This window comes from Trachinotus anak, unplaced genomic scaffold (assembly GCF_046630095.1).
Source record: "Trachinotus anak isolate AG129_WGS33_773 ecotype Australia unplaced genomic scaffold, CSIRO_AGI_Tana_v1 ptg000004l, whole genome shotgun sequence".
NCBI lineage: Eukaryota > Metazoa > Chordata > Actinopteri > Carangiformes > Carangidae > Trachinotus > Trachinotus anak.
Window position 1 is genome coordinate 23,651,385 of NW_027273855.1, and position 26,907 is coordinate 23,678,291.

The following is a 26,907-nucleotide window of genomic DNA, read 5'->3' on the forward strand; positions in this document are numbered from 1 at the left end:
CAGGTTTATTTTCGAAATCTTGGGTGTAACCTCCCATGTAAGCAAGGGAACACTGGATCTTAACTTTCTAAACAGAAATTGTAATCGGCCCCTCTTCAGGGACTGGGTTAAAGGATTGCCTGTACAATAGATGATTTGGGAACAATGATGGTGCAAAAATGCTCCATCTAAACTAACCTCCCAGCACAGAGCAGACAACAGTAATACAGCAGTGAGAAAAGAAAACTCACGAGATTACAAATAGCACATGAATTTTGTTTTTAATTAAGAAACACCAAGGGCAAGGGGAGTGTTTTTTCAACACTGGAAATGGAACTGTCAGGTCGTCCTGACGTGGACAATATTTCTTCTGGTACAGTTTCATTCATTTGACTATGTGATTTGCCTTTTTTCTGTCATTCAGAAATGAAACAGTAAAATAAAAAAAAAAGTAAAAACTGCCATCATTACTAAAAGTGCACCTTTCATATTTTGTAATGGCGTGAAAACAAAAAGCAGTGGCAGTTTCTTAACAACTTTGCAGCAGTGTACAGTGTATATATGAAAATCCAGTTCAAGAGCAGATACACAAAAGGTGCCCAACGAGGGGCACGCACTCCATCCTACTCTGCTTTAGTGTCCGAATCACGGAGCACAGGATTGGCTCTTTTCAAGCCACATGTTCATGATGACACCACTCTGTGTTAATAAATAACCCATTCATTGTATTAGGAGCCTAAGACTTTTTTTTCTTCTTCATCGAGTGAATAATAAGACCAGTTTCCAAGCATTTGACCAGGCAGCTCCAGTCAGGTCTTACACATTGACCTTTCATGGAACCTCATTGGGGTGATTTCTGAAAGAACTTACCAGGGGCGGGGGCATATTCAAACATGAAGGGAAAAACAAGGGGATGTGGGAGGCAATACACAATAACCAGAGGAAAGAAAATAGCAAGCCATGAAAAAGAGGAAAAGGAAAAAAAAAACAAAAAAAAAACATAAAATAAATAAAAAATGAAGCAATTCTAAGTGAAAGCATAGTGCTCATTTTTTAGAATATTAATACAAATATTTTAAGGTTACAAAAATGAGAAAAAGAAAAAAGGTTTGTGAACCCCAAAGTGATCGTGCCGTTGTGGTTTTGTGGTGTGGTCGACTAAAGGCGGGCGAGCATGCTTTGTTAGAGCTACACTACCGGTCGCAGCACTTTAACAGGAGGCTTCCACTGCATCCCCACATGACTTAACATTTTTTATTATTACGGCTGTGTCCGGTTGCAGAGAAAACAACCTACAGAACCACGGAGCCTTCAGAGTTTTATAGCTTCCTGAAATGTCACTAAAGCTACCAAACCTGAAAATGAAGTAACATCTTGAGGCAGTTCTGGATTGACCCTCCTGAGGATATGGATGATGACACATAAACGCACATACACACACACATATACACACACACACCTGACTCCATATTGGGGCTTGAAGTAGAGTGACCTGTGAGAAATGGAAAGGGCTGAGACGTATATAACAAGCAAATTTACTGATAGCAAACACACTCATTCTCAGTTGACACAGATATCTACCTGACTGGCAGTTTTACACATAAAACAATATCTTCAACGACCACACATAAAAAAAAAAATTACACCCTTTTCTGCTCTTAAAAACTGCTTTTTTTGAGATCTACTCAATCATATAAGGCTGTGGAGGCAACGAACCATGCCATATCGTCATAAACTCAACCTCAAATGCCATGCATATTAACAAATGTGAGACAAGTGGATACTGTTTTAGAGAGTTTTCTTCATCTAAAGTAACCAAATACTAAAAAAAATAAAATCCCCTCTACATGTGACAGACAGGCAACCATATGACTACGTGCTGTATCTTCATGTCTGACATTAGCACCAAGGTTTCTTTCTTTTTCATAAAAAAAGAACAAATACAGACACAGAAGACACACCGGCGCTGCGAGTGACTTATGAAGCAGAACGATTCAGCCGAGTTAAAGCAGCAGCATTTGGAACATTTGTGGTTATTAACTTGTATTTGACGACCTGAGTTGTGTACTGAAGCTGCATGTGACCGTGACTGCATGTGTGTGCTCCTCTCCCAATAGACTGTGAGCATGCTCGCGCAAAAAAAAAGAAAAAAAAAACAAAGAAAAACAAAAGTTCCTCTACAGAAGTGAAGAAAGAAGGCCTAAACGCCTTCAAGTATTAATACAGTTAGGCCTATAAAAAAAAAAGCCCTGGACACACAGTATTAGAACCCAGAATAAACTCTAGGAAAGTTGAAGAGCAGTTATGGTTAGTTTGCATGTTTTCCCCCACAAATATAATATATATATTCATATGTATATAAATAAAAATTCAGTGCTGTAAAAACATCTCCGACTCCATAGGATCTGACCCATCGTAGAAGGCCTAATATGTTTTACTCTTACTCTTCTCATGACTAAAACTACTGCTGGAAGTATGTAAACTGTACTGGTTCTCCTGTGTTAATAGTCCTTCATTGAGAATACAACACTGAGGAAGAGAAGACTTGTTAATATCATTTCAATTTTTCTCTCTTTTTTGGTTTTACTGCACACAGAGAAACAAATCCTGTTGTGTCATCTTGTTGTTGTTTTTTTGTTTTTTTTTTGGTAGCAGCAAAGCACCAAGTTTGTCAGGCTCTATGTGTGTAAGTCTCTCTGTGTGAGTCTGCTGTGTGTGTGACATCACTCCATAGTCTCTGCTTGTGTGTGTGTGTGTGTGTGTGTGTATGTGTGTTGCCATGTGTGCTGCGGTCTATGAAGAGCACGGCTGCACGTTGATGCCGTGGGCTGCGTGGGATTGCAGGTCGATGGCCTGGGCCGGCTGCTGTCCCGGCCGGGCGTTCATCAGCGTCAGGTTCCTCACGCAGCCCGTCATTCCTGACGAAAACTTCCCTCCTGTCATAGCAGCCATGTCTGGGGCTCCACCTGTCACATGAGAACACACACACACACACACACACACACACACACACACACACACACACACACACACACACACACACACACACACACACACACACATTAAGCATTCAGTGATAAAATTTCTCTTTAGACATTTGGACCAACTAAACAGGTTTGAGAGAATTTCCTTCTCTGATGTAGCTTAAATAAATGTTAGAAGAGTAAGACATTAAATATGACTTTCTGGAGGAGCTCCTTCATTTATTAAAGACTAAAGGAAACTAATGTAATCTTTTTATCTATTATTTATCTAATTTAATTATTTATTATTTAACTAACAATATTACTTATGAGAGTCTTCATATGTATTTTTGACTTGTCTGACAAATAAATGTTGTCAGTTTCCAGACTCCAAACTTTCACTCTACTCACCAAGGTATATGCTGCCTTTGGTGTTGACCATGAGGCTCTTGCCTTTAGACTGTCCATGGTGCGTGGCTCCTCCATCAATCTGGATATAGCCATCTTTTCCAGTTCTAAAAAATAAAAAATACAAAAAATTTAAAAACACTGATACACTCAGACACTCACAGCCTCATTATGAGATCTTAAGCCCGTATGGCACCTTGCTTCATAATAAAGATTAAAATAAAGACATAAAAACAACTATAGCAGTATCCATTTTGCAACAGTTGCAAAGCATGTTGAAGTATTTCATGTCTGAATGTGTTTTTCATGCTTTCCATTGAGTAATATATCTCACTGAACATCATGTCTGCTCTTGTTGTTGTGAAGTTACATTTTTATTGCATAATATGGGTGGAAATGTACATTGATTTAAAAAGAAGCAACCAAGAAGGCTTGAGATGGCACCAGAAATCCCACACAATGTTGGTCACACGTTCTCACTTATCTGGTTATAACATTTTGACCTTAGGCATCTTAAATCTTACCGACCAAAATTCACAGTTATTGAAAATAAAGAGAGTATGTGGGATTTCTGCTTTCCTTCTCTTTTACACAGGTTTTGGTCCCACAAACTGGTCCTGAAGAATTTTGTGAAAAAACAGCACCTACTGAAACTGTAAATGTTTAGGTTTTGTATGCATATATAAAGTGTGAAATCAAGGGACCACAGGGTATAATATATAGCCATACCTGACTGCTGTGATCTTGTGCCATTTCCCATCATTGATAGACTTCCTGGACATGATCTCTGCCTCTCCACTGCCCAGCTGGTAACTGGATATTATACAAATCATCAGCATTACGACAACATTAATTTGAGCTGAAAATAACAATATTAGTCCAGATATCAATATTAATATAGGATTACAGGGCTGAGTCACCTGAAAACAAGATGTCCATTCTGCAAGCCGAGGCTAATGAAGTCTTTGCCTTTGCCGTGTTCTCCAGGTTCCTGGAAATAAATGTGTTTAGTCAGCAGAGGAAGAAGATGTTGTGTGACTGGGTACAATGACTACTGACCAACTTTAACTTTCCAGACCAAGTGCTTTAAAAGCAAACATGATTTAATGCGATCAGCTCATTCAAAACAGTGTCTGTGTAAGTGTGACATAAAACCTTCCATACAAAATAACAATGACAAAAGAAGCCATCATGCACACAACAAACACAGACACAAATCCAGTTGAACTGTTCTAGCATACATATTTCTTTGGAAAATGCATGTTATGAAACATGCCAAATAAGTAAGGTGTGTCTTGTGTTTGAGTCGATACCTTTTTATTAGCATGCACCTTTCTTAAATTGCGTGCGCCATTGGTCTCCTGAGGAAAATGGAGGATGAGTTAGAGAAGCAACATGCACTTATTTAGTGGTGTCAGATAGAGCCAGGCTTGCAGCCAACATGCCCAACAAAGTCACAGCCTCAGCAGCACAAGTATGAATTAGACAGTGTGATGATGACTGCTGCTGAACAGTGAGCATGGAAATAAAAGAAAATGCAGTATTGTGTCAGTGGTGTATTGGTGTTTATGTATAAGTCAGAAAATTGCCCTAAATGTTAATTAATGACTGTCACTTCTGTACAGATGAGGTAATGGTGATGGTTAAGAGTATTGATGTGCAGTCGCAAAGTATGGGTGAGGATTAAGAGGTGGAAGGGAGGGATGTGAGTATTAGGTTTAACATTTGGATTAAACCATGGCCCAGTCCTATAGATGAGTCAAAAGACATAAGCAGGACGAGGACTTACCACTCCCTGCCACAGGATCAGACCCTCAGAGGAGCCAGTGTTGATCTCCAGTTCGATGGTCTCTGGTGAGTCATGGGCACTAAAAGAAGCAAACAATAAAAAAAAAACAAAACACTAATGTTACTGTTGATGCATTAACTCCTAGTAACACATAAACTATAAGAGCAAAACAACGTTGCAAAGAAAACTACACTTGCCTTCTCGGGAAAATGGATTTAGGAAGGGCAATGTATCCATTATCGTGGAAATGAGCTGCATATTGGTAGGGTGAATCTACAAAAAAATACAGTAAAATACAAATTAAAACAGTGTTCAGATTATAGCAAGACTGCTGTGAACTTTCATCTTCACTGTTATGGTGCCCTCCAGAGGCGAGAGCATGGAAAAAACCCTGGTGAGACAGGCTTGGTTAGGCACAACATTCATAGACCGAAATCAGCAAAGTATTTTATTTGATGGCGTTGTTAAAAGTGGGACTATGTACTTTTAAAATCATATTCTTACTCCTACATATGAAAAGTTGAATTCATAAGCATGTTGCTCAGTTAAATAATCTTTGCTGCTACAGCCTTAGTCCTTTAAGATCTGTAGCTTACAGTGGCTAATGTTAGCTAATGTTAGCGAAGAACTTTAGTTCAATATTGCTGTGTAGATTATATTACTGAATTTGTTTGCTTCTTCAGTGCTTGTGCTACTGTTACACTATGTTTTAGCATGTTGAATAAAATTGAGCATGTCAGTATGTACTTATGATAAAATATGTGAAAAATGAATCTGTGACATGTTAAAACACAAATAAAGAAAGACAACAAAGTCAGCAAACTAACTCAGTAATGTCTTTGTTTGCAAAGCAACATCTGTCTTCAGTTTGCTGACAATAGCTAACATTGGCCTCTATAAGCTAGTGGTCATACCAGACCAAGTAAGGCTGCAGTAAAACCTTTGAATGTACTGAAATGAGCAAAGGTGTCTTTTACTGCTTGGAAATGTTTTATACATTTATATATTTTTTTAATATTATTTCTTCTCTCAAAAGTTTTACATTAACTACATATATGAAACAGGATATCATAATACTACATTTCATTATGTGGCCAAAATCCATAGGCAAATTGTACAATTTCAAAACAAAAACAACAAAAATCTTCAGTACAACCGCACTGCATGATGCAGACTCATTTGACAGTTCTCACCAACACATGAGCAAGTTATTTGCCATTCCTCACACTCCACACCATCTCAGACCTTCCACAGAGATGGGACATAACTCACTAAAACCATGACTTCATGCACGAATAACACATTAAGTACAGAATATGCTTGAAATACATTTTCAGCTCACCCACACAACCATCACGCTGTGCTTTCAACAGTCACTTGAAGTTGTTAGTAACAGCACAGATGTGTGGACATGGAGCAGATGTAATGTTTGGACTTGGACAGTTTCAGTGAGCTTTGTTTGTTTTCTTGTTGTATAGACAGGCAGTTTTGAAGTAGATGGAGACGAAAGATTTTATGTTGTGAGTAGCCATCTTACAGGCATTGACATGATGACAGGGAAAAAGAAAAACAAGGGGAATTCCACATTCTAGCATTTCCAGGTTTAAAATAGTGTGATGTGTCCAAAAAAAGGCAGAAGAAATCAGGTGATCTCCCATCTGCGGTCTACCATCCTATTACCTTTTAGTACAGATGCAGAATTCCCCTATCCCAACTTTCCAAAGGGCACCAGAGCCTCAGTTGCCAGTTGAGGACAGACACATGTTTGGTTTTGTGTTTGTGCACAAACACATGTTAGACGATTGTAAGGTACATGGGACCCCTCAAGCCCTTGTTAGTTAGTCGTGTCAGGCAGACTAAATGTTGAGATACTGTACCATTTGCCTCGCTAGCTTCCAAATTCCACAGGGCCTCGGGGAAGCTGAAGACCTGGCCTGTGTGCGCAGGATATAGCCATGAGAGTGCAGGGGTAAGACACAAGTAATTACTTATAGGGTTAACCCTCCCAGCATGCACTGCCATGGTGGGAGTGAACTGTTTTATGTAGGAGGGGCTTCATACTGTGGAGAATGTGAGTCATATGAGATTGTTTCTGGCTTTATGTGTAGTTTTTCTGCTTTGAAGATGAATATCTTTGTCTACAGCAGGTGTATTAAGTAACGTGCATAAGAAGATTCACTATGCTTTGCTTTTAAACAAATTGGCTGTCACTATAAATAAGAGTTTTATTTATTTGTGGTACACATGGTAAAGTTGATGGGCAATACTTACTTTCTTCACAATTCAGGCCTGTGTACCCGGGTGTACACACACACTGACCGTCGACACAGCTGCCTCCATTCTGGCATTGAAGGTTGCTCTGGCACACATCTTTCACCACCTCACAGCGCTCACCTGCAGGGTCACATACCAGGGGTTAAAGGTCAAGGGTCAAGTTCTCACCAAAGGCAATGTGAGTTCATAGGGTTTGGAGATTGTTTCTGGTTTTCACCAATTTTAATTGAAAATGAAAGAGATTTTTTTCATTTGTTGTATGTCCTGATGCACTCCAGTTATATTTCCTGCTGCCAGGAATTCTGGTGAGATCTGACAGTTGCTATGTCTTTTCCACTGTCTAGAAAACTTTGAGCGCTAACCTTCAAATCCATCCTTGCAGAGGCACTGGTACTCATACTCAGCGCTCGACAGGCAGTGACCACCGTTCAGGCAGGGCCGGCGGTCGCAGGGGCTGTTGTCCACACACTTGCGGATAGATCTGCTTTCTGTAAAGCTGTAGGACAGATCCACCTTCTTGTTGTTGATGGAAACCTAAGCAAACAGCACAGACATGTTTAAGTTACCAGGTACAGGAAAATATTTATCAACTTTTATTTTATTTCCTTTTTAGCACAGAGAGATCTCACCTCTCCTATACATCCCTGAAACATTTCGCTGACATTGGCGGGCTTAGGCAGGAGGTCCATATTGGGGACTCCTCCAAGGAACATAGAGGTGTGGATATTGAGGCCCTGGGCTTTTCCTGGAGATGACTTCCTCTCCACTTGGCCGTAGTCGACCCTCAGGTGGCCGGCCCTCTTGTTCCGCTCGGCCACAACTCTGTGCCACTGGCCCAGAGAGACTGGCTCAGGACTGAAAAGGATTGCTTGGCCTGAAAATCAAGACAGGTCAACAGAGACTTTACTTAATTAAGACTATTTAATGCCTTTTTGAAACCGTCATTCATTGGTCCTCATACTGATATTTCCTTGTACGCATCACTGCAGAGTGCATGTGTGAAGAAGATTTTTCAAGAGCAGATAAACCTCAGTTTTACACAGTTATAGTCTACTTTACCTGTGCCAAGTTCATATCTGAACTCTACGTGTCCGTCCACCATGGAGATGGCGACGAAGTCCTCCACCTTCATTTTCTTCCCACCACAGAAGAACATCAGGCCGTCTCTATCCAGAGGCTTGAACTCCAACTCAACACGAAGGTCATCATGGATGTTAGTCAAGGGAGGATATGAAATGTATGACTCCTCCCCATCAAACAGTGGAGTGGTCACCAGTTCTCCTAATAATAGCAAAGGAGGAGTGCGTCAATGAATCAAAATGTAGAGTTACTTGAAGGATATTAACAGGACATAACAGCTGGAAAATACATAAAACAATGGCATATCTCTGTGTTTATGCGCGATAAGGATTTTTGAATTCCTGTCTTACCATCCATGCATTTGTTTCCAAACTTGCCAAGATGGCAGCGGCAGTCATACCCCAGGCCATTTGCGCGATTGATGCAAGTGGCGTCTGGTCCGCAGGCCTCTGTTGTGGGAATTCAGATCATGAATGGTCACAAACAAAGACCAGTTACTAGTATATCACTGCCCTTTCAATACTTTGATTTGGCTGTGGAGATTCTCACGTACCTGAGTGACAGTGCAAGGATGAATGGTGCTGACAGTTGCTTCCAGTGAATCCTCTGGGGCAGCTGCACTTATACAAGCTGGCATCTGAGTCCTCACACCTGCCTCCATTCTGAATTACATGAGAGAAACCTCCTTGATATTAAGGAATTAAACACAGGTCAGTCACTACAAATACATCCAGTGGATGGATGTAACTGACCTGGCATGGGTGATCTTTGCAGGTGGGACAGTTGGTGACGCCGGTAGAGCTGCGGTCAAGGTCTTTGAAGATGACTTCCTCACCCTGGATGACCAGCTGACGGATGCAGCCTGCACAGTAACAATATTCATCAAGCACAAGTCAACACACACAGAAAACATTTACTCCATAGTATTTTTCTGTCCTGAGTGATGCCTTACCAACAAACCCGGTCTTTATGCCAGCGGTTTTGGCGAGAAGTGTGTAGTTAGGGTAACCGCCCACATGCAGCTCCTCATTCAGATCCAGACCCTGGAACTTGCCCTGAGGAGAGGAAATGAGCGTTTACTGTATGAAACACTGAATTCATCAGACACACATGGGTGAGTGTAGGGGTTACATAAGTACCTGTGAGCTGCCATTGATGGGCTCCCCTCCATCTACAATGATGTAGCCCAGGGTGTGGTTGCGGTATAACTCAACGGTGTGAAACTCTCCCAGTTTGATGGGATTGGGGTCACGTATAGTGGCCATGCCGGAGCCCACGTCAAACCTGTGACCACACAACAGATTTTGAAAAATTATGATCATCAACAAGTTTCATGATGCTGTATTTACTTTAAGTCATTTAGGAGAATTTTGAAGATCAGTGTAAACCAACCTGAACTCCAAGCGACCGCCCACAAGTCCCAAAGAGATAAAGTCAGCTCCTGTGGTCCTCCTCTGGCCATTGTAGAGGATCATACCTACATCACAGAAACAGGATTAATGAGTACTGGAACAAATGTGATCCTGGATGTATACCTTACAATAATGTCCATCTTAACAAGTCAATAAATCTACCAGTTTTATTTTAATTCAATCAAGCAGTATTTGCAGTAATTCATATCAAGTTATTTCAAGAATTTCTTTGGGTCAATCATGGAATGGTTCCCTTTTTCCCATCCCTGAAATAAGCAATTGATCCCAGTAGTAGAATATTTCACTCAAGAAAATTAAGTGGAAATGACTTGTTAGGAAGGACATTGTTTGTAATGGAGTCATTCACACACAAGATAAACTCTTTTAGCAGCATGCTATGGTGAGGCAGGTTTAAAGCCAACCAAAGCCAGGTTATAACCTGCTATCCTACCATTGGGCTGCCAAGTGCAAAGAGTTACATTCATTCTACTGGTTCTCACTTTTCTTTCTCCACATGCTGGATATTTACATGCTTAATAGGAGCCACACAGGCTCATGAGGAAGTGGGAACATGCCCTCTTACATGTCTAATTCTATCATGTCTGATAGCTCTGATCATGAGAGAGAAGTCTACATAAATGTGCGACAGAGTTGATTTTTAGACTGTAAGTAAGCTTACACGTGATCTCGTGCGAGTATTTGTATCACACATTTAAATTAAAGGAGCAAGTGCGGTCAAAATAGCTTTTGCAATAAATTTGTAGCTTTTTTTGTTGTAGTTTGTAAACTGTCAATATAAAGAATGACAGTCATATATTTAACTTCAATTTTCCAAACATGTGTTTTTTATTTTGCTGTCATGTCTCCACAAACTGTGGGCAGGTTAAAAAAGCCAAAAACTACTTGCAAAGGCTATTTGAGGTACCTCTCACTCACTCAATCACTCACTCGTAAGATGTGTGTAGCATTGCATTTATATAGTTCTCAGCATACAAGGACTGTGATTTAAAGCAGCAGTGCTGCTTTGTAGGCACTGTAAAAGCTGATAAAGTAGACCGGGAAATAAAAGTAGATTTGTAACCAAGCTTTTATTAAGCAGACGACTGTAATAGTCCTAAAAGTGGTTTTGTGTTCATGACCGAACAGCCTGTACAGTATAAAAACATAGGCCATGCACCATACTGCATCTCTTTCACAGCTCCTAAATCAGCTCTGAGCTGGATGCATTATGTGAAAGTCTGATGCAGCCAGAAAGCAGCATTGCCAACATCAGGCTTGAGCTCCTGTGGTTCTCAAACACTGAGACTCACCAGCATACAATATGAGACCTTCCCACCACGTGGGTGAGAGGGAGAGTTGAGGGAGAGAGGGGAGAGGACAGAAGACGCAGTAAAATTATACATGAGGAAATATGACAAACAACAAAAAACATTACCACACTGCAAGATTCAATAACTAAAAAGTATAAAATGATAAACTGTAGAATTAAACTGTCAAGAAGATTTAAGAGTGTACTTCCTTACCATCAACGTTATCAGGTCTAAAGTTGATCTTAATGCTGAAAGCCTTGTAGGCATTTTTGATGGTGGGCAGGGTGAGGTAGGACAAAGGTTCCTGGGCAAAGTATGGCATCACTCTCTCTGAAGAAGCACACAATCTCATCGTAAGAAACACAAAACTATGTAGATCTTTGCATTTACTAACATCCACTTCTACTGTGCTCTCCACTCTGCAGACTAACCGTGAACTTGAAGTGTGGTAAAGGCTTCCACTTTGCCCTGTTTGTTAGAGGCGGTGCAGACGTATGTCCCAGAATCCTCATGGGTGATGCGAGGAACCGTCAGCACGTTGACTTCCTGGAAACACTTAGGAGGAAGCTCTCCTTCCAGCTAGATGAAGATATAGAGACACAATCAGCATCACAAATAATTTCATCATCAACAAATATCCCCAAAACTGCCTGATGACTTAGAAAAGAATTCCTAGACACTGGTTTATTTACCTTGGACCATTTGATCTCAGGTACAGGATATCCTGAAGCCACACAGGGCAAGACAGCATCAGATCCCACTGTCACCTCTTTTGTTTCTGGCAGTGCAGCGATTTGAGGAAGGGCTGTGCAAAGAGGCAAAGGATTTCGATGAAGATGGTCATAATAGATCAGCTTGTGTGCAAGTGCATTTGTTTATGTGTTTGAGGATTACTCACACTGGACGTTAAGGACCACCTGGGACTGCACTGAGCCAACGTCATTGGTGGCGGTACAGCGGTACTGCCCAGCGTCGGCCTCTGTAACTTGATCGATCCTCAGCATGCCGCCCTTCACCATGATGTGAGCTGGCAAAGCCCCACCGACTTTACTCCATTTGACCGTGGGCTCCGGGTCACCGACAGCCTGGCATTCAAACTCCACAGAGTTCCCAATCATCACGGTCTGCACCGAGGTACGCACATTGATCATCACCTTTGGCAGGGCTGTGGAAAAAAAGAGAAATTGAACAAAAAAAGGGAAAAACACAAGTTATATTGGGTTTTGATGAAGTACTGTATACATTGGTGTATATGCAGTAAATGCAACAGACCTTGGATGGTCAGCCTGGCAGTGTCCTGGGCCTGACCATACACACTGCTTGCTCTGCAGATATAAACACCTTCATTGCTCTGCTCAAGGTTCTCAATCCTGCAGAGAGACATTAAATTACACATGAAAACGAGCCATGGTTCAGTTTTTACTTCATATATTGCACATTATAGAAACTATATCAGTAGATTTTTAATGTTTTAGTTCATTTAAAGGATACGCCTGGTAACAATCCACATCTTTTATGGTCAGAAGAAGATAGAAATTCCATGAAAAGACCAAAACCAACAACAAATGTATCCTACTAACAAGTACTGTCTGTGTAGCCAAAGCCCAATATATCTTATTCCTCTGTGCGACTTCCATTGTTGTCCAACAACTATTAAAAACACATGAGAGTCTCAGACTTCATTTAAGATGAACATAGACACTGTGGTTTATATTGAGTCGACCAAACATTCACCAACCATCTTGTTGCTAAATACTTGCTAGCTCGTGACAGCTGAAAATAGTCCACGTGGACTATTTACTGAGTGACCTTTGCTAAAAACTACTGTGCTCAAATTATTTAGCCTTTTTAAAATGAGTAGTATATCTTTAAGATAGATATAAATATAATAAAATAGATAGATTTACACCTTTGGTAGAAACAAACAGTTAGTTCACTAGAATAGAGTACCACAGACGAGGCAGGAAAGTTGGAAAGTGCTGAGACACAAACTAATTTAGTGTTCTTTTTTTTTTCTTAAAAAAAAAAAATATAGAAGATTAACAGTATAAATTATGTCAAAATTGTGCTAAATATTCTCAGAATAATTTCAGCTGTAAATATAAGTTGCAAAATTACCACTCTGATCCCACTCTGATCCCATTCTGATCCACACATATCCAAACATTCAACCTGTTTTTCTCTTGCAATTTCGTCTATTTTCACCGAACCAACACAGAGCCTGATGAGTCACCTGAGCACCCCATCTTTGATGTGATGGTTTGGCGGTAGGGAGCCTCCTTCCTTCAGCCACTCAATTTTGGTTTCTATACCACCTGCTGCTGAGCAGGTAAACTCCACAGCGCTGCCCTGGGCCTTTACCTCAACCTGTGGTGACACACGCACTGCCAAAGGGGCTAGAGAGGGGAACAACAGAGATGAAATTAGGTAATTTGTTGTGGTGCAGGAATATCACCATTTCAATCTTTAGATGCTCCAAAATATTTGCTAACTACTGTATCTACACCTGTAGGAGGGAAGAAACATTTCTGTAGATGAGTGGTGCATAGCAACTGATTCATCACAGTATTAGCAAACTCACATCTGACTGTGACTTTGGCGACCGCTTCACTGTTGCCCACTTTGTTGCTTGCTACACACTTGTAGCTCCCAGCATCCTCGGCAGTGGCCAGGTTGATCTGGAGATCCCCTCCGCTAACCTGAGCCCTCGGGGACAGGTTTCCATCTAGCTTGGTCCAAGTGTAGGTCAGAGGAGGAGTGCCATGGGCCAGGCACTGCAACCTGATCACCTCCCCGACCCGCACAGCCACATCATCGGGCATAGAAGTGGCATAAGGAGGAGCTAAAGATAAGAGGAAAAAAAATCACTGGGTTTAAGTGTTTTCTTGGGAGAGACAGAAGCAACATAAAACATTAAGAGTATATTAAGGAGTATACACTACAGGACAGATTAAATTTAAAAACAATAAAGTTGGATAGTTACAACACTCACTTTCTACATCTAGCATGATGGTGATGTCAGTGGTGCCCATGTTGTTGGTGGCACTGCAGATGTATTCTCCGGAGTCTTGGCGGCCCACGCTGGGCAGCACCAAGCTGTTGTTCACCACCTTGTGTCTCCAGGGCAGAGGAGACCGCAGCTTGGACCAGGTGATTGTTGGTGAGGGGAAACCTGGACAAGTAAAGGTGGAGAGCAAAACTTACATTCTCAGTTCAGCTCATTTCATTTACAATAAAGGTGTTTTTTCTTCAGTACAGTGAAGTGATGCTACATAAAAAGTGGCGGATGAAGACAAAATGTGACACATTCAAGGGAATGATTTTTCTCAGTCATTACCGTGGGCCTCACAGCGCAGCGTCGCAGTCTGTCCCTCCACCACAATCATCAGTGGCTCAGGAACAGAGGCTCTGGGCGCTGATGGAACTTGAGAGCTTCCCTCAACAATGACCTCTATCTTGGTCTCTGTAGAGCCCTCATTATTACGAGCTGTGCACACATATGTGCCTCTGTCTTCCGGACGTGCCACTAATATCTGCAGAACAGGAAAATGGATTTATTTCACTATTAAGATACAAACCAAACAGAAAAAGAGGTTGATTTCAACCACTGACCATGAATCTGAGTCTTTAAATAGCAAAACAGAAGCAACAACAGAACATGCAGGCATTGCTATTAGGTGTCTCAGTACCTGCATGACTGCATTGGACTCCATTGGTACAGGGCTGCTCAGCATGGTCTTGCGGTTGCTGTCCAGCCTGTGCCATGAGACTGAAGGGCGTGGCTCTCCTGATGCCTGGCATTCCAGGTTAATGGGTTCGCCCACTCTGACCCGCACAGGTCCAACAGGGGTGACAGTGGCCACAGGAACCTCTGAGCGAACAGATACATAATGCATGTATGGCTGTGTCTCTGGTCAAACACTAGAGGGAACCCTTCCCCCTTTGAAGTGTGAATATCTGCTGTTGGAGTCTCATGTGCATGTCACTTACCTTTGACAATCAAGGACACAATGGACTGAGTGATGCCGAATGGGTTGCTCGCCACACAACGGTAGGCACCGTGGTTGATACGGCGAGCACTGGTAATGGTGATAACAGAACCATCGGGGCCAACTTTGACATTATCTGCAGAACAGAGGAGCAAATGCAACATTAGAGCTGCTGCAGGAGACTTCTGCAGCTTTAAGGTTCAGTTTACAGTTCATGTTTTGATGTTACTCAGCCTAAACAGTTGTCTAATGTTTTCTGCAGCTCTGGAGAAAGCTTTCTCAAGTTTTTAAGAAATGATGCTGATTATATTAACTTTGGTTTGAGATTTTAAAAAAAAAAGACGCTATTTATTTTCATTGTGAGCATTGTATGATCCAGTGTTTTTTGAAGCTTCAATTAGTTGAGTCCTCCAACTTCATGAGGAGTGAATCTAAATGTCTGGGGTAGCCTTTTAAGACAAGTTGAGTATTTCTCAATCTTAGCATTAAGCTAATTCTTGAAGATACTCCAAAACAGGGGTGTAGAGTCTAAGAAAACCAAAGCTGAAGACATCTTTATGTGAGCAGCCTAGTGCAGTCGAAATTTATTTTAGCTCTTTAAACAAATTCTAAACAAAGATTATCACTCGAAAGAGTAATAATAAGTAGAAAATAAGTCGAGAGAATAAGAAGAAATAATTGGATACAACATGCACAGTAGATTTACTGTCTTTATTTCATCCCATGAAGCAAAGACAGGTTTCAAGAATAAAAACCACCATGACATGAAATTTCCCCAAGCATTATTACTGCTGCCAAGGAGGTTATGTCTGTTTGTTGGATTGTTTTGTTGTTAGATTAAGCAAAAAGAACTGAAATGATCTAGTGGAGAGATGGGGCATGGGCCAGTGAAGAGCCCATTAAATTTTGCTATGAATTTGAATTTTTTTTCCCTCGAAAGTCTGATGTACGTTGCTTGACATTGGCCTTGGCAGAGGTCTGCACTCTCTGCGTGCCCTTCTAGTAGATGTCATGCTAAATTTCAGTTAATGCAAAAATGTCAGTGCAAGTCTAGGAGAAAGAGATCCGAGAGAGTTCTCAATTAGTCATTACAGTCATTAAAAGAAGTAACAGAGGAGTGCTTAATGGGTGGACTGTAATTGCTTGTAAATAATGACTTCATAAAATAAGAACTCATTAAGCAGGTTCATTCCTCAGAGGCAGTGTGTGTGTGTGTGTATGTGTGTGTGTGTCTGTGTGTGTGTGTCTGTGTGTGTGTGGTTATTACCTGGCAGTGGCTGGTTGCTGGACAATTTCCACTCCAGTCTGACAGGCTGGGCTCCGCTGTACACCCTGCACCTGAAGCTAGCTGACTCCCCCACACGCACTGCGGCACTGTGGGGCTCAATGGAGATGATTGGACTCTGAAGACCTGCAGCAGAAACCAGCAGTTTTCGACTCTGGACAGATTCTGTTTGAACATTAATGTTCATGATCTCACATCATTATGCTGGTTTATTATTCACAGACACTTGAAGTGACAAATTACAATCCAATGTGTCTATGGGCTTCATTGGCAGCAGTTTAAGAACTCAAACTCTGGTGAAGTCCGGGAAGGAGTGAATGAGGATGAGATCATGGGACAGTAGTGAAGAAAATCATTCAATCTGAGGTCACACTGGGCTGCACTGGAAAGCGCAACTGGAAAGTTCATTCATGAAGTGAGGCAGTGTTAGTCTGAGAACAACACTCTGCCATGTAATGTGTTGCCCTTAATGTGTTTCTCCCTGCCTGTTACTGACGCTGCCATCAAGTATAATTTCCTTAGTGAGAAAGAAATGACTGTCAAAATCTGAGTTAGTTGCCCGACCGCAAGCGCAGCAGAGTCCAGTGGGATTAGACATTTGGAAAAAGAACAGACAGGCTCTTGTGTTTATTGTGTAGCACTGTGTTGCAGTGAATGTAGTCCACAAAGTAAGACAGTCCACATGCCATCTGCATGAGGCCTCAAGTGCGGAGCAACTTACGTGAAGAAGATGAAGTGACAGACACAGAGACAGAGGCCTGGTGGACACGAGAGCCTGGGTTTCCTGGGTTGCCCAGCACCCGACAGATATACTCTCCTGAGTCTTCTGGAGAGGCTGACAGGATACGCAGCTGACTGCCCAGTACCTGCACAGAGGAATACAGACGCTTCAGCTTACCTTATAATACTAAAAATATTATAGCTTTTACCTCTCATAATATCTCTACAATTACCACCATTACTGCTGCTACTACTACTGCTGTATAATTCTATATGATACTAGTATTACCAATGATAAAGAATATGAATATGGGATTAAACAGGAAACATGAATACGCTCTTCCCCACAAAAGTGTGCTTTAAAATTAGTAAGAGGAAATACTCTTATCTTAATACCACTCTGCAAAATACTCACACGTACTGCATTCAAACTTTTTTTTGGAAATATACAAAAATATAATCAGCAAATGTACATAACAGTATCAAGTAAAGTATAAGTAAAAGTACTTGTTTTGCAGAGTATCTGACTGACAAGTACTGACACATTAGCAGTATTTTTACATTACAGGTGGTTGAGGTGGAGCTAATTTTAACTACTGTATACACTGTTGAGTAGTTCAATGTATAATGTAACATAAAATAGAAACACTCCAGTAAAACACACACAACAGTACTCAGAAGAACACACACAGAAGAACAGTACTTGAATAAATGTATTCACACTACTCAAAATTTTAATTCTTATTCTTCTTATTTTTATCTTATTCTCTTTGTCTCTTTTATTAAATGTATTGTTTTAACATAACATATTTGTAAATCTCCCTGTTATACCTGCTTTCCAATTGACACTTTTCCCTTTATCCCCTGTCTTTCTTTGCTTTGTTTTGTTTTTATGTATGTAAGTTATTATAATAATAATAATTATTATTATTATTATTACTTAGCCTAAACAACCATGTTTTTGATGGGTTTGTAAAAGATAAAGATAGAGAAATTACCAGCATGAACAGTGGAGGTAATAAAGCATAATTCTACTCAAATGGGGGTAAATGATGCACAATGATACACATACAGTTAAGTTGCATTTTAATGTGATTACCTGGTGGTTGGAGGAGAGGCGTCCACTGGCTCTTGTCCAGGTGACTTGGGGAGGAGGATTTCCAGGTGTGAGACAGTTGAGCTCCAGACTCTGGCCCTCCTGGACATCAGCTATTGATGGCTGGATGCTGACCACTGATGAGATATGGTCCGCTGTATAAACACAAACATATGCACCTCATTATGTTTTTATAATCTAATGTAACTACGACACATGAAATGCTCCCAAAACATAAATCAATCACCAACAGTCACGCCATCTCACCTTTGAGCACTGTCACTTTAATTGGAGCACTATTTGAGCCAATGCTGTTGCTGCCAACACACATGTAAGTGCCCGAGTCGGACATCTTGATGTTGGGGATGAGCAGAGTACCGATGTCGGTGCGCTCCATGCGGGCCTGGAGAGGACACATCAGTAAGAGAGCAGATTAGAAACCTGTCTCTATCACACTGTCCGTTTCCTGCCATGATACACGAGCGCTAAGCATTGCATTTTAAAGATGTGACTTTATTAATATTGCCACCAAACTAACATAGATAATTATACTAAAGACACAGCACATCACTTACCTGTCTCGCTTCCTTGGAAAAAACAAGAATATGACATTATGGCATTACTAGCTAATAGCGACACAAAAGCACCACAGCGTAGCTCTTACAGACAAGACAAGAGCTGTTATTGCTACAGTTCAGTCTTTCTCTAAATGGATTTTTGTTCATGATTTCTGTGGCACAATACTTTGCACGTAAAATTCTGCACAAAGTAGTGCCAATTTTTTATATGATGATTGGTGGGGTTATAATTTGTTAATATATTATGATCAATGATTATTACATGTACTATACTATTAAATTCATTCTAAAAGAATTAATGATTGATGAAGGAGTTAGAATCGACAGTTTGTGACACATTGATTTGAGCCAGAAGATTCTCAATAAGCATTAAAAAGAAGATTTTGACAGGGAAATCTTTGACAGATCTGAAACTAATCACTAGCCAATGCCATCGAAGTCAAACTATCCACAATCAAATACCTCAGAGCAAATAGTGAGTAAAAACCAAAACCCTGCATCAATTTCACCACTCACATTTAAGAATGCTCATGTCTTTCTGTCTCATGAGTAATCAACAAGTTGACTTGTTTGTACACTACTCCACATGGCAAGCAGAGACCCAACAAGGCTGAAAATTAGCTTTTATAAAGTTTGGAAACACCTCAGAGGGGAGGGGAATCAGGAGGGGAGGGTCTGGGGAGGGATTACTATATCCGGGGGGTGTTTGGGCATCCATGGACAAAGCTGCTTAGCTCCAGCCCATTCAACCGTGAGGGAGGCTAAACCGAGCAGTGGCTGAGGCGGGCCTTGGCTCAATGTGTGTCTGAACCCATTGACAAGTTTTCAAAGCAAGCCGTTTGCTAGAGCATACAGAATTTCTGCGTGGTCGCACGGCAGAGCCCAGCTCCCCCTGGGAAAGGCTGACACAACGCAGTGGCTCTCTGAGGCAGAACTAAACAGGCCCCGGAGCCCTTGCCGAGCCGAGGAGGACCGTGCAGAAACCAGACTAACACAAAACCCCCTGGGGCGTGGGGGCAGTGGGCTGCGCCTGGCACGGAGCAAAATATGTCTGAAATACCTACACTACCTACTGTATACTTAGTCCTGTTAATACACTCGATGGAATGATGAGGGTCAACTGGGTACTGAGAGCCCAAACATGTCAGGGATGGTTTAATGCGGACAAAACAAAACGAAAGACTATGGAACACCTTCATTAATAAAACGCAACATAAAAAACAAGTACTGCATGCAAGTACACCAAGATGTCAAGCAGACCCAGCTAGATGATTTTAATGTGTTTGGCACCAGCTCTAAAGGGACTTAGTGAGCAGCTGATGTAAATTAACAGGGTTTACAAGGTGTGAATCAAGGACACGTTTGATCATGCACTTAGTCGACAATGTGTGAAGACGAGGTCAGTAGAGGACAATGGATGTGAACTATGAGACAGGACAGACAGACATCGGACAGATGGACAGACCTGCAGCTCCTCAATACGTCTCTGTAACACATCGAGACTGTTGCTTTTAAACTGATGGAAACCGTGAGAGGGAATGGCCTGAGTAAACGTCAGAACAGGGTGGGATCAAAAAAAAAAGGGGGGAGGAGACAAACAGAAGGGAGGGAAAAAATAAAGGTAAGTGGTCAAAATGCTGAAACAGTCATAAAAACTGATACAGTGTGATGAAATACCATCGGCACCTGACACACCTGGAGGTGCAAGATAGAGATATAGCAGCAAAATGTAGATACAGTTACAGTTGTTATCAATCCACCTTAAAGTCACCATTCAGGTAATAAGACAGGAGGAGGTGTCTCACCTGTGGAGGGATTTGTCCTCCATTTTTTAGCCAGGTGAGCTTCGGGTTGGGTGATCCTGATGCGCGGCAATACAACCTCAAGGTGTCACCCTCATGGACTTCAACATTTTGGGGACTGACTTGGACTTGAGGCTGGGTGCCTAAGCCACTTGGGTTAGATTCTGACCACAAAAATGCATTGTGATCATTCAAAGGCAAAATATATCAAATACACCACAACATCTTGAGCTTCACAGTAAAAAAAAAAATTACATTGAAATGTTTATCTGTGCCATGCTAAAATGTAGTATTAAAGTAGCACAAACAGAAAAGACTTTAACTTTAGCTAAAGTTATCCATCATAAGCCACTGGCATTTCCAGACCAAGTAAGAGTGTATTGAATCGAGTAAGGGTTTGCTTAAATGCTAATGAATTAAACTTTTAATTTGTGCAATGAATATTGTGGTATTTCTTTTTTCAAAAGTTGCATAGTCTCACTTTATAGCGAGAGGATGGTGAGCTTAAGAGAGTATTTAATTGCATTTGATTCCTGGACATTTTACAGAAATAGTGATGTGATACGCTTCTGTTGTTTTTCATAAAAATCATTGAACCACCAAGAATCCATTGAAAATAGGTGGGACAGTCTCAGTCTGATGGGAAGAGTTTTCTCGTTTTTACAGAAAGATGTGTAAGTACTGTGTTTACATCCTGTATGTGAGGTCCACACACACACGCTGGTTTCCATAACTTAAGGGGACACTCGATTGACTTAATTTCCTGAAGACTTTGCCTGACCTTGCTAACCTTAGCCATAACTACTGCATGCCTGATCCTAACCCTCATCCTAACCTTAACCTAACCCTAACATTAAACCAAGACTTTACCCTAATACCTGATGATGTACAGTGTGTGGACTTTCTTCCCCAAAGAGGGGGCAAGTCCCATAATGTAAGAGTGTGCACACATTTATTTCTCCATAAACACACACACAAATAAACACAGAGCATACTTTGTACAAAGAGGGAAACCCGCGCTGTGTGCTCGCCATGAGTGTTCAGGGCCTTGCAGGTGTACTCTCCCTCATCAGCTGGATCCACTGATGAGAAGGTCAACATGCCACCTCTTATTACTGCTCTGGGACTCATTCTGTTCCCCGGACCTCCTGCAACAATCACACAGTTACACCTGGTCACTGAGAGGGAATTATTGCACATACATATGAAGACCCGTGAGTTTGTAATGGACTGAATTTTCCAGAATCCTCTTAAAACAAAATAACGAAAATTTGTCTTTTCACTAAAAAGAATGATTTTATCCACAACAAACAAAGTGGAGTTCAAACTAGTCGTACCGATCCATTCGATGGCGGGGGTTGGGTTCCCAGTCACTGCGCAGCGAAACTCTGCCCGCTGGCCTTGCTGGACATTCAGTACTGACGGAGTAATAGTGGCCACAGGCTGGGCCCCCTCTCCAGCTACAGAAGCAGACACACCAGTCAAACACAGGTCAAAACAGAGACTCCTCAGAGTGATAAAGTCAAGTGATAATGCAGACTGGTCTGTTGGTGAAGTGATGGAGTGGAATGAAACCGCGTCATGACTCTAAATGCTGCTTGGGCATCATATATAAGCTGTGCGTAATGAATCGACTAGACTGTGATGGCCTCTGCTCGTGCCCCCACCGTCACCCTTGGCAGTCTACATCCTCAGAGCAGACAAAACAGATGAGATGTGGCAGGCACGCCTTGGCATAGCCTCTGGGCATACTGCTGTCTGCGCCAGTTTGGCTGGCTGCTAGACTTCGAATTCAATCCCGTATGATCCCAGGGTGACAGAGCAAAAGAAAGGCCTCTTTCAGTAGGGAGGGAGGAGTATGAGGCTATCTAAGCAGGCCGAAAACTTCTGAGACTGTCCAGGCTTTGACTCTCTGACCTTAGTTACACCAGTATTGCAAGGCAGAAAGAAGCTGTGGGACCAACGTGATAGCCTAAAGTCTACACTGAACACGCAAGTAACCTCTAAGAATGAGAAATTCTTTGATAATATACTGTAGGTGTTTTGTATAATCTCAGCCATGGGGTATTGTAAGGATCTATGGTAGAATCAGTGCATCAGATGATGAAACTTGGGTCAATTCACCCAAATTAAGAAAAAACGTATTGCCTCACTGGTAGTATCTAACCAAGTATATATTGTTGGTTTTATCTGTCCAGGTTTTGAGAAATCTGTCAGTACAGAGTTATAAGGGTGAACAGAATTTCATTTGCACCACTTAAAAAAATATAACAGGTATGTTAACCATGTTCAGCATATTTGTTTAGCGTGTCAGCATGCTACTTAGCACTACACATAAAATACAGCTGAAGCTGATAGAATGTCATTTGTTTTTCAAATATCAGGACATAAACCAAAGTATTGGAATGTTTTGACTCAATGATGGTGCTAGATGAAAAGTTTATGGGATCAACAAAATTATTACAATTCATTTTGAAGCGTTCATGAATGTGTGTGCCAAATGTCACAGCTATCCATCCAGTAATTGTTGAGAAATTGGGGGGGGGCTCTGGTGATGAACATCAATACATAATTTATGCCAATCTATCTTGTAGAGGTTAAGATGGGGAATCACTAAAGACAGTAGGATTCATCCTCTTGGGACCACGCATGTCTGTACAAACTTTAATGACAATCTGTCCAATAGTTGTTGAGATATTTCAGCCTGGACCATCCACAGAGCTACACTGCTCTGCAGTAATACGTCTATGAAGAAACAGTGTCAATCTTACATAAGTTGTTCCATCCAGCTCCATTGTGTTTGCATGGCAGCAAAAACAGATGTCTGTAAACCTGGGCAGCTAAAACTAATAACTAGCTATAACTTCTTAATCACATTTGAAAAAAAGTTTGACTTCCATCTAATAATATCACATTTACTGTGTTATTCCATCTGTGTGACGCACTGAAACACTGCCTCTCCCACTGGACACCAGTCTGCTACCCACATTCAGCTAATGATGTAATAAGGGTGTGATGGGATGTATCAAGCACAGTATGATGTTTGAAGCCCAGATGACAGCATGTTTCCTGAGGAGAAAAAGGGAAGAGCAGAATGCAAAGAGAAAGAAGGGACATCTCTTGTCTCTGAATGTGGAGACACTATCAATTTACTGCAAGGACCAACCACCTGATAATGAAATAACTGCCAGACTTAATCATTTGGCGATATGAAGTAAAATGTCTCTTTTTATGGGTTAAAAACCAATTAAACCTCATGGTGTATAACAGAAAGTTGCTGGATAATTAACTTAAAGTGAATTTGTATTATGTCATAGATTTTTATATATCATCAAAAAAATAAATCCATGAAGAAACAGGCTTTTATTATGTGTTTGTCTAATTCAGAGAGACATTTTCCAATAAAATCCCAGTTATTATCAGTAATTGAATGGTTTGTCTGCTACAATATGAGCTCTGTGAGGTGCAACTGAAGAAATATTATATATTTTACAGTACTCATTTTCTGTAATAGAGAGTAGCCTCAACATTCATAAGGAGTTGTCCGTAATAATGAACATGCACTTTTTCCTGCTGTGATGGACCCCGATGAACCCAAAGAGCCAGGTGGGAGCCAGTAATGCTCATGTACAATCTTATAAGCTTTGACTCTAACAAGAACAGGAACTTGATAACTTAAAACAAATATCCATCTTTAGGTCTGTATTCAACTAAAGATGATTGCTTACTAACTGCACATTAGACAACACAGATGCTCTGGATTTGTGAAGGTCAGTGTAGAGAGTTTGTTTCTCAGAGCTGCTTGGTTGATTGTACATGGGCACTACCAGGCCACCTTATACATCCATGCTGTGCAAGGTGAAGTGCATGCATGACACAGAGTGGAAGAGGCCTGGGTCCCCCGCCTAGGGAGCCCGGCAGAGTGAGGAAACCGTGCCCATGTGGAACTTACGCTTTCTGTGTCCTTCAAACATTTCATAGGCTGTGTAAAACATCTGAGTCTGTGAGGCCTCTGGAGATGTGGGAGGAAGGGAGGGAGGAAGGGAACAGGTAAACTGACAGGTCAGTTCTCCAGGATAACAGCAGTTTACCTTCCATCTCCCCCAGAGACACTTAAATCCATCTCCAAACGTGGGCCGCTGTTATTTGTGTCCAATTGATTCCATACAGTGTCACACATGACAAAAACATGCTAAAACAAATCATGAACTTGAATTCAACGGGCACCACCTTGATATCAATAATAATAATTTTTTTTTCCTTTATCCATTTCAGCTCATCATTGATTTCATGATAGTTGGTGCCATTTAATTCAGGTACATGAATTCAATTTTAACACTTACCTGATATATGTTTATTGATTATTGACAGTGTGTTGATTAGAATGACCATATTGTTTGTAAAATTCAATGGTTATGTCACAGTCAACACCATCCAAAAACAAAAAAACAACAATACTCCAAAATGCTTCTTATGCTGTGAATTCAAAATCAAGATACACATATGCACAAACACGTACACATACACTCAAAGTGCATGAGAACTGTACAAGCAGCAAAAAAGGAGAGGTAAGCAGAATAGCCACACATGAAGCATGCAGGTTAGTGGCAGGAAGCAATTTAAAACACTGAAACACTAGTTTTATTTCAGCTGTTAAAAAGCTGACATACAGCTTGTGGTTATCCTCGATTGATCAAAATAATATATTATCATAAGCCCCATCCATAGATTTTGCAAATCAGTGTGAGCTATTGTCATTACTTTAATCAGTTTTCTCTTTTTCACAAAATATTTTCACAGTTAAGATAAATACATTACAATGTGACATGTGTACATTACATCAGTTAGGTGTCCTTTAAGAAGAAACAAAAATCTTTACAGAAGCACCTTTGGTTATATTTGCAATCATATAGCCTTTGAGTCAATAAGAATAAACAAATAATAAAAAAACAAAACAAAACAATGCAGTCATGGTAAAAAAAACTGAAGACCAAATGTAAAAAAAAAATGGTTTAACATGTGACCTGTGATTTTTGAGGTGTAATATATTCTCAGAGATATATAAAAATATTTTCCTATAAAAACATTTGAAATTGTCTAAATGTAAACACACATCATGCAAGGTCATTGCATTCTCATGGCCAATTCCCTTGGAAAAAAATTACCGAAAAAGAAAAGAAATTCTAACATTTCTGATATATTTGATTTCATGGAAACATTTCAGGATAACATATTTCAGTCAACAAAAAAAAAAAGAAAGAAAATGTGCCAACAACATTGACAGGATGTAAATAAAAGGACCATATTATACAATTGTAGCTGATTACTGACATAATTAGGATTAAAAACATTTTTCCCCTTAAGAGTCAGCCCTTAAATATTTTATTAACGAAATCTGACAGGTAACAATCAATACAAACTGGACCGACTTCTGCCGACACTAAAGGAATGACGGAGTGATATTACAGTAGTACAACAGCAGTCCAAATACAGGTTTAACCAAATGCATAGCTAATAGCACCGTTTTGTTCATCGTTCATTCATCATCGAGATGATCAAGAGAGTAACACAGCAGACGGTAATGTCAGGAAGGAATACTGCATCGACTGGAACAACACAAAAAACTGTAGTGGGCTTCCTCCTACTCCAGAATACACTGTAGTCCTCTTTGAATGTCAGTCGCGGAGTCACTAAGCACCCATCATGGCATCCACATTCCTCCTCATCATTACACACTACAGCTCAGTCAAGGGAGGGGGCACCAGGAGCCCAGCATTAAAGACAGAATTCAGCACCCTGCTAGCAAAACCTCTAAAAGCAGCAAACAGCGACTCTACCAGTGATCGAGAAGCAACCAAACCACCACCGATTAATTCAACCAATGTGAAAAAAAGAGGAAAGAATACAAAAAATAAGCAGTAAATTCAGTAGAGTGTTGGCGGAAAGCATCCCCATAAATCGTTGATCCGAAAGAGTGCTGATTTGTCGCAAGTCTAGAGGATGTGTAATGACTGAGTGCCCATTAGTTCAATCTAGAACTCCATACTTAACCCCATATGTTATCTGCAATTTTAGTTTATAACAGACCCACAAGCTGTATTTCTTCATTTAAAGCACAGAAAAATCCACTGATCAGAGAGAGTTAAATAAAGGCAGTGAGAAGAGCAGAATGATGATAACAAGTCATGGCTTTTATGTTGGTATCTGAGAGCAGCGGTTTAA

The 26,907-nt window shown here is 40.8% G+C and overlaps 1 protein-coding gene across 4 annotated transcripts in view; it reads right to left on the reverse strand.

Annotated features, from left to right (window-relative positions):
- Positions 1-241: 241 nt before the first annotated feature.
- Positions 242-26,907, reverse strand: part of hspg2 (heparan sulfate proteoglycan 2) — a 94,450-nt gene continuing 67,784 nt past the window's right edge. The window contains exons 45-83 of one of the 4 annotated variants that reach the window (XM_071477259.1): positions 24,638-24,697; positions 22,023-22,145; positions 21,681-21,833; positions 20,689-20,849; positions 20,349-20,426; positions 18,573-18,708; positions 18,309-18,460; positions 17,211-17,355; positions 16,472-16,615; positions 15,206-15,340; positions 14,905-15,086; positions 14,553-14,748; positions 14,208-14,387; positions 13,797-14,057; positions 13,449-13,611; positions 12,488-12,585; positions 12,114-12,380; positions 11,908-12,020; positions 11,647-11,794; positions 11,429-11,545; positions 11,216-11,233; positions 9,886-9,970; positions 9,633-9,777; positions 9,446-9,548; positions 9,246-9,355; positions 9,047-9,155; positions 8,844-8,942; positions 8,473-8,694; positions 8,043-8,287; positions 7,776-7,947; positions 7,411-7,533; positions 7,017-7,073; positions 5,337-5,412; positions 5,140-5,218; positions 4,664-4,711; positions 4,271-4,341; positions 4,080-4,163; positions 3,354-3,457; positions 242-2,945 (exon numbers count right to left, since the gene is read on the reverse strand). In XM_071477259.1, the coding sequence (XP_071333360.1) occupies positions 2,773-2,945; positions 3,354-3,457; positions 4,080-4,163; positions 4,271-4,341; positions 4,664-4,711; positions 5,140-5,218; positions 5,337-5,412; positions 7,017-7,073; positions 7,411-7,533; positions 7,776-7,947; positions 8,043-8,287; positions 8,473-8,694; positions 8,844-8,942; positions 9,047-9,155; positions 9,246-9,355; positions 9,446-9,548; positions 9,633-9,777; positions 9,886-9,970; positions 11,216-11,233; positions 11,429-11,545; positions 11,647-11,794; positions 11,908-12,020; positions 12,114-12,380; positions 12,488-12,585; positions 13,449-13,611; positions 13,797-14,057; positions 14,208-14,387; positions 14,553-14,748; positions 14,905-15,086; positions 15,206-15,340; positions 16,472-16,615; positions 17,211-17,355; positions 18,309-18,460; positions 18,573-18,708; positions 20,349-20,426; positions 20,689-20,849; positions 21,681-21,833; positions 22,023-22,145; positions 24,638-24,697 (5,135 nt within the window). In that variant the 3' untranslated portion in view covers positions 242-2,772. The remainder of the gene's footprint in view (positions 2,946-3,353; positions 3,458-4,079; positions 4,164-4,270; positions 4,342-4,663; positions 4,712-5,139; positions 5,219-5,336; positions 5,413-7,016; positions 7,074-7,410; positions 7,534-7,775; positions 7,948-8,042; positions 8,288-8,472; positions 8,695-8,843; positions 8,943-9,046; positions 9,156-9,245; positions 9,356-9,445; positions 9,549-9,632; positions 9,778-9,885; positions 9,971-11,215; positions 11,234-11,428; positions 11,546-11,646; positions 11,795-11,907; positions 12,021-12,113; positions 12,381-12,487; positions 12,586-13,448; positions 13,612-13,796; positions 14,058-14,207; positions 14,388-14,552; positions 14,749-14,904; positions 15,087-15,205; positions 15,341-16,471; positions 16,616-17,210; positions 17,356-18,308; positions 18,461-18,572; positions 18,709-20,348; positions 20,427-20,688; positions 20,850-21,680; positions 21,834-22,022; positions 22,146-24,637; positions 24,698-26,907) is intronic. The other 3 variants (XM_071477260.1, XM_071477261.1, XM_071477262.1) reach the window with 3 other exon arrangements.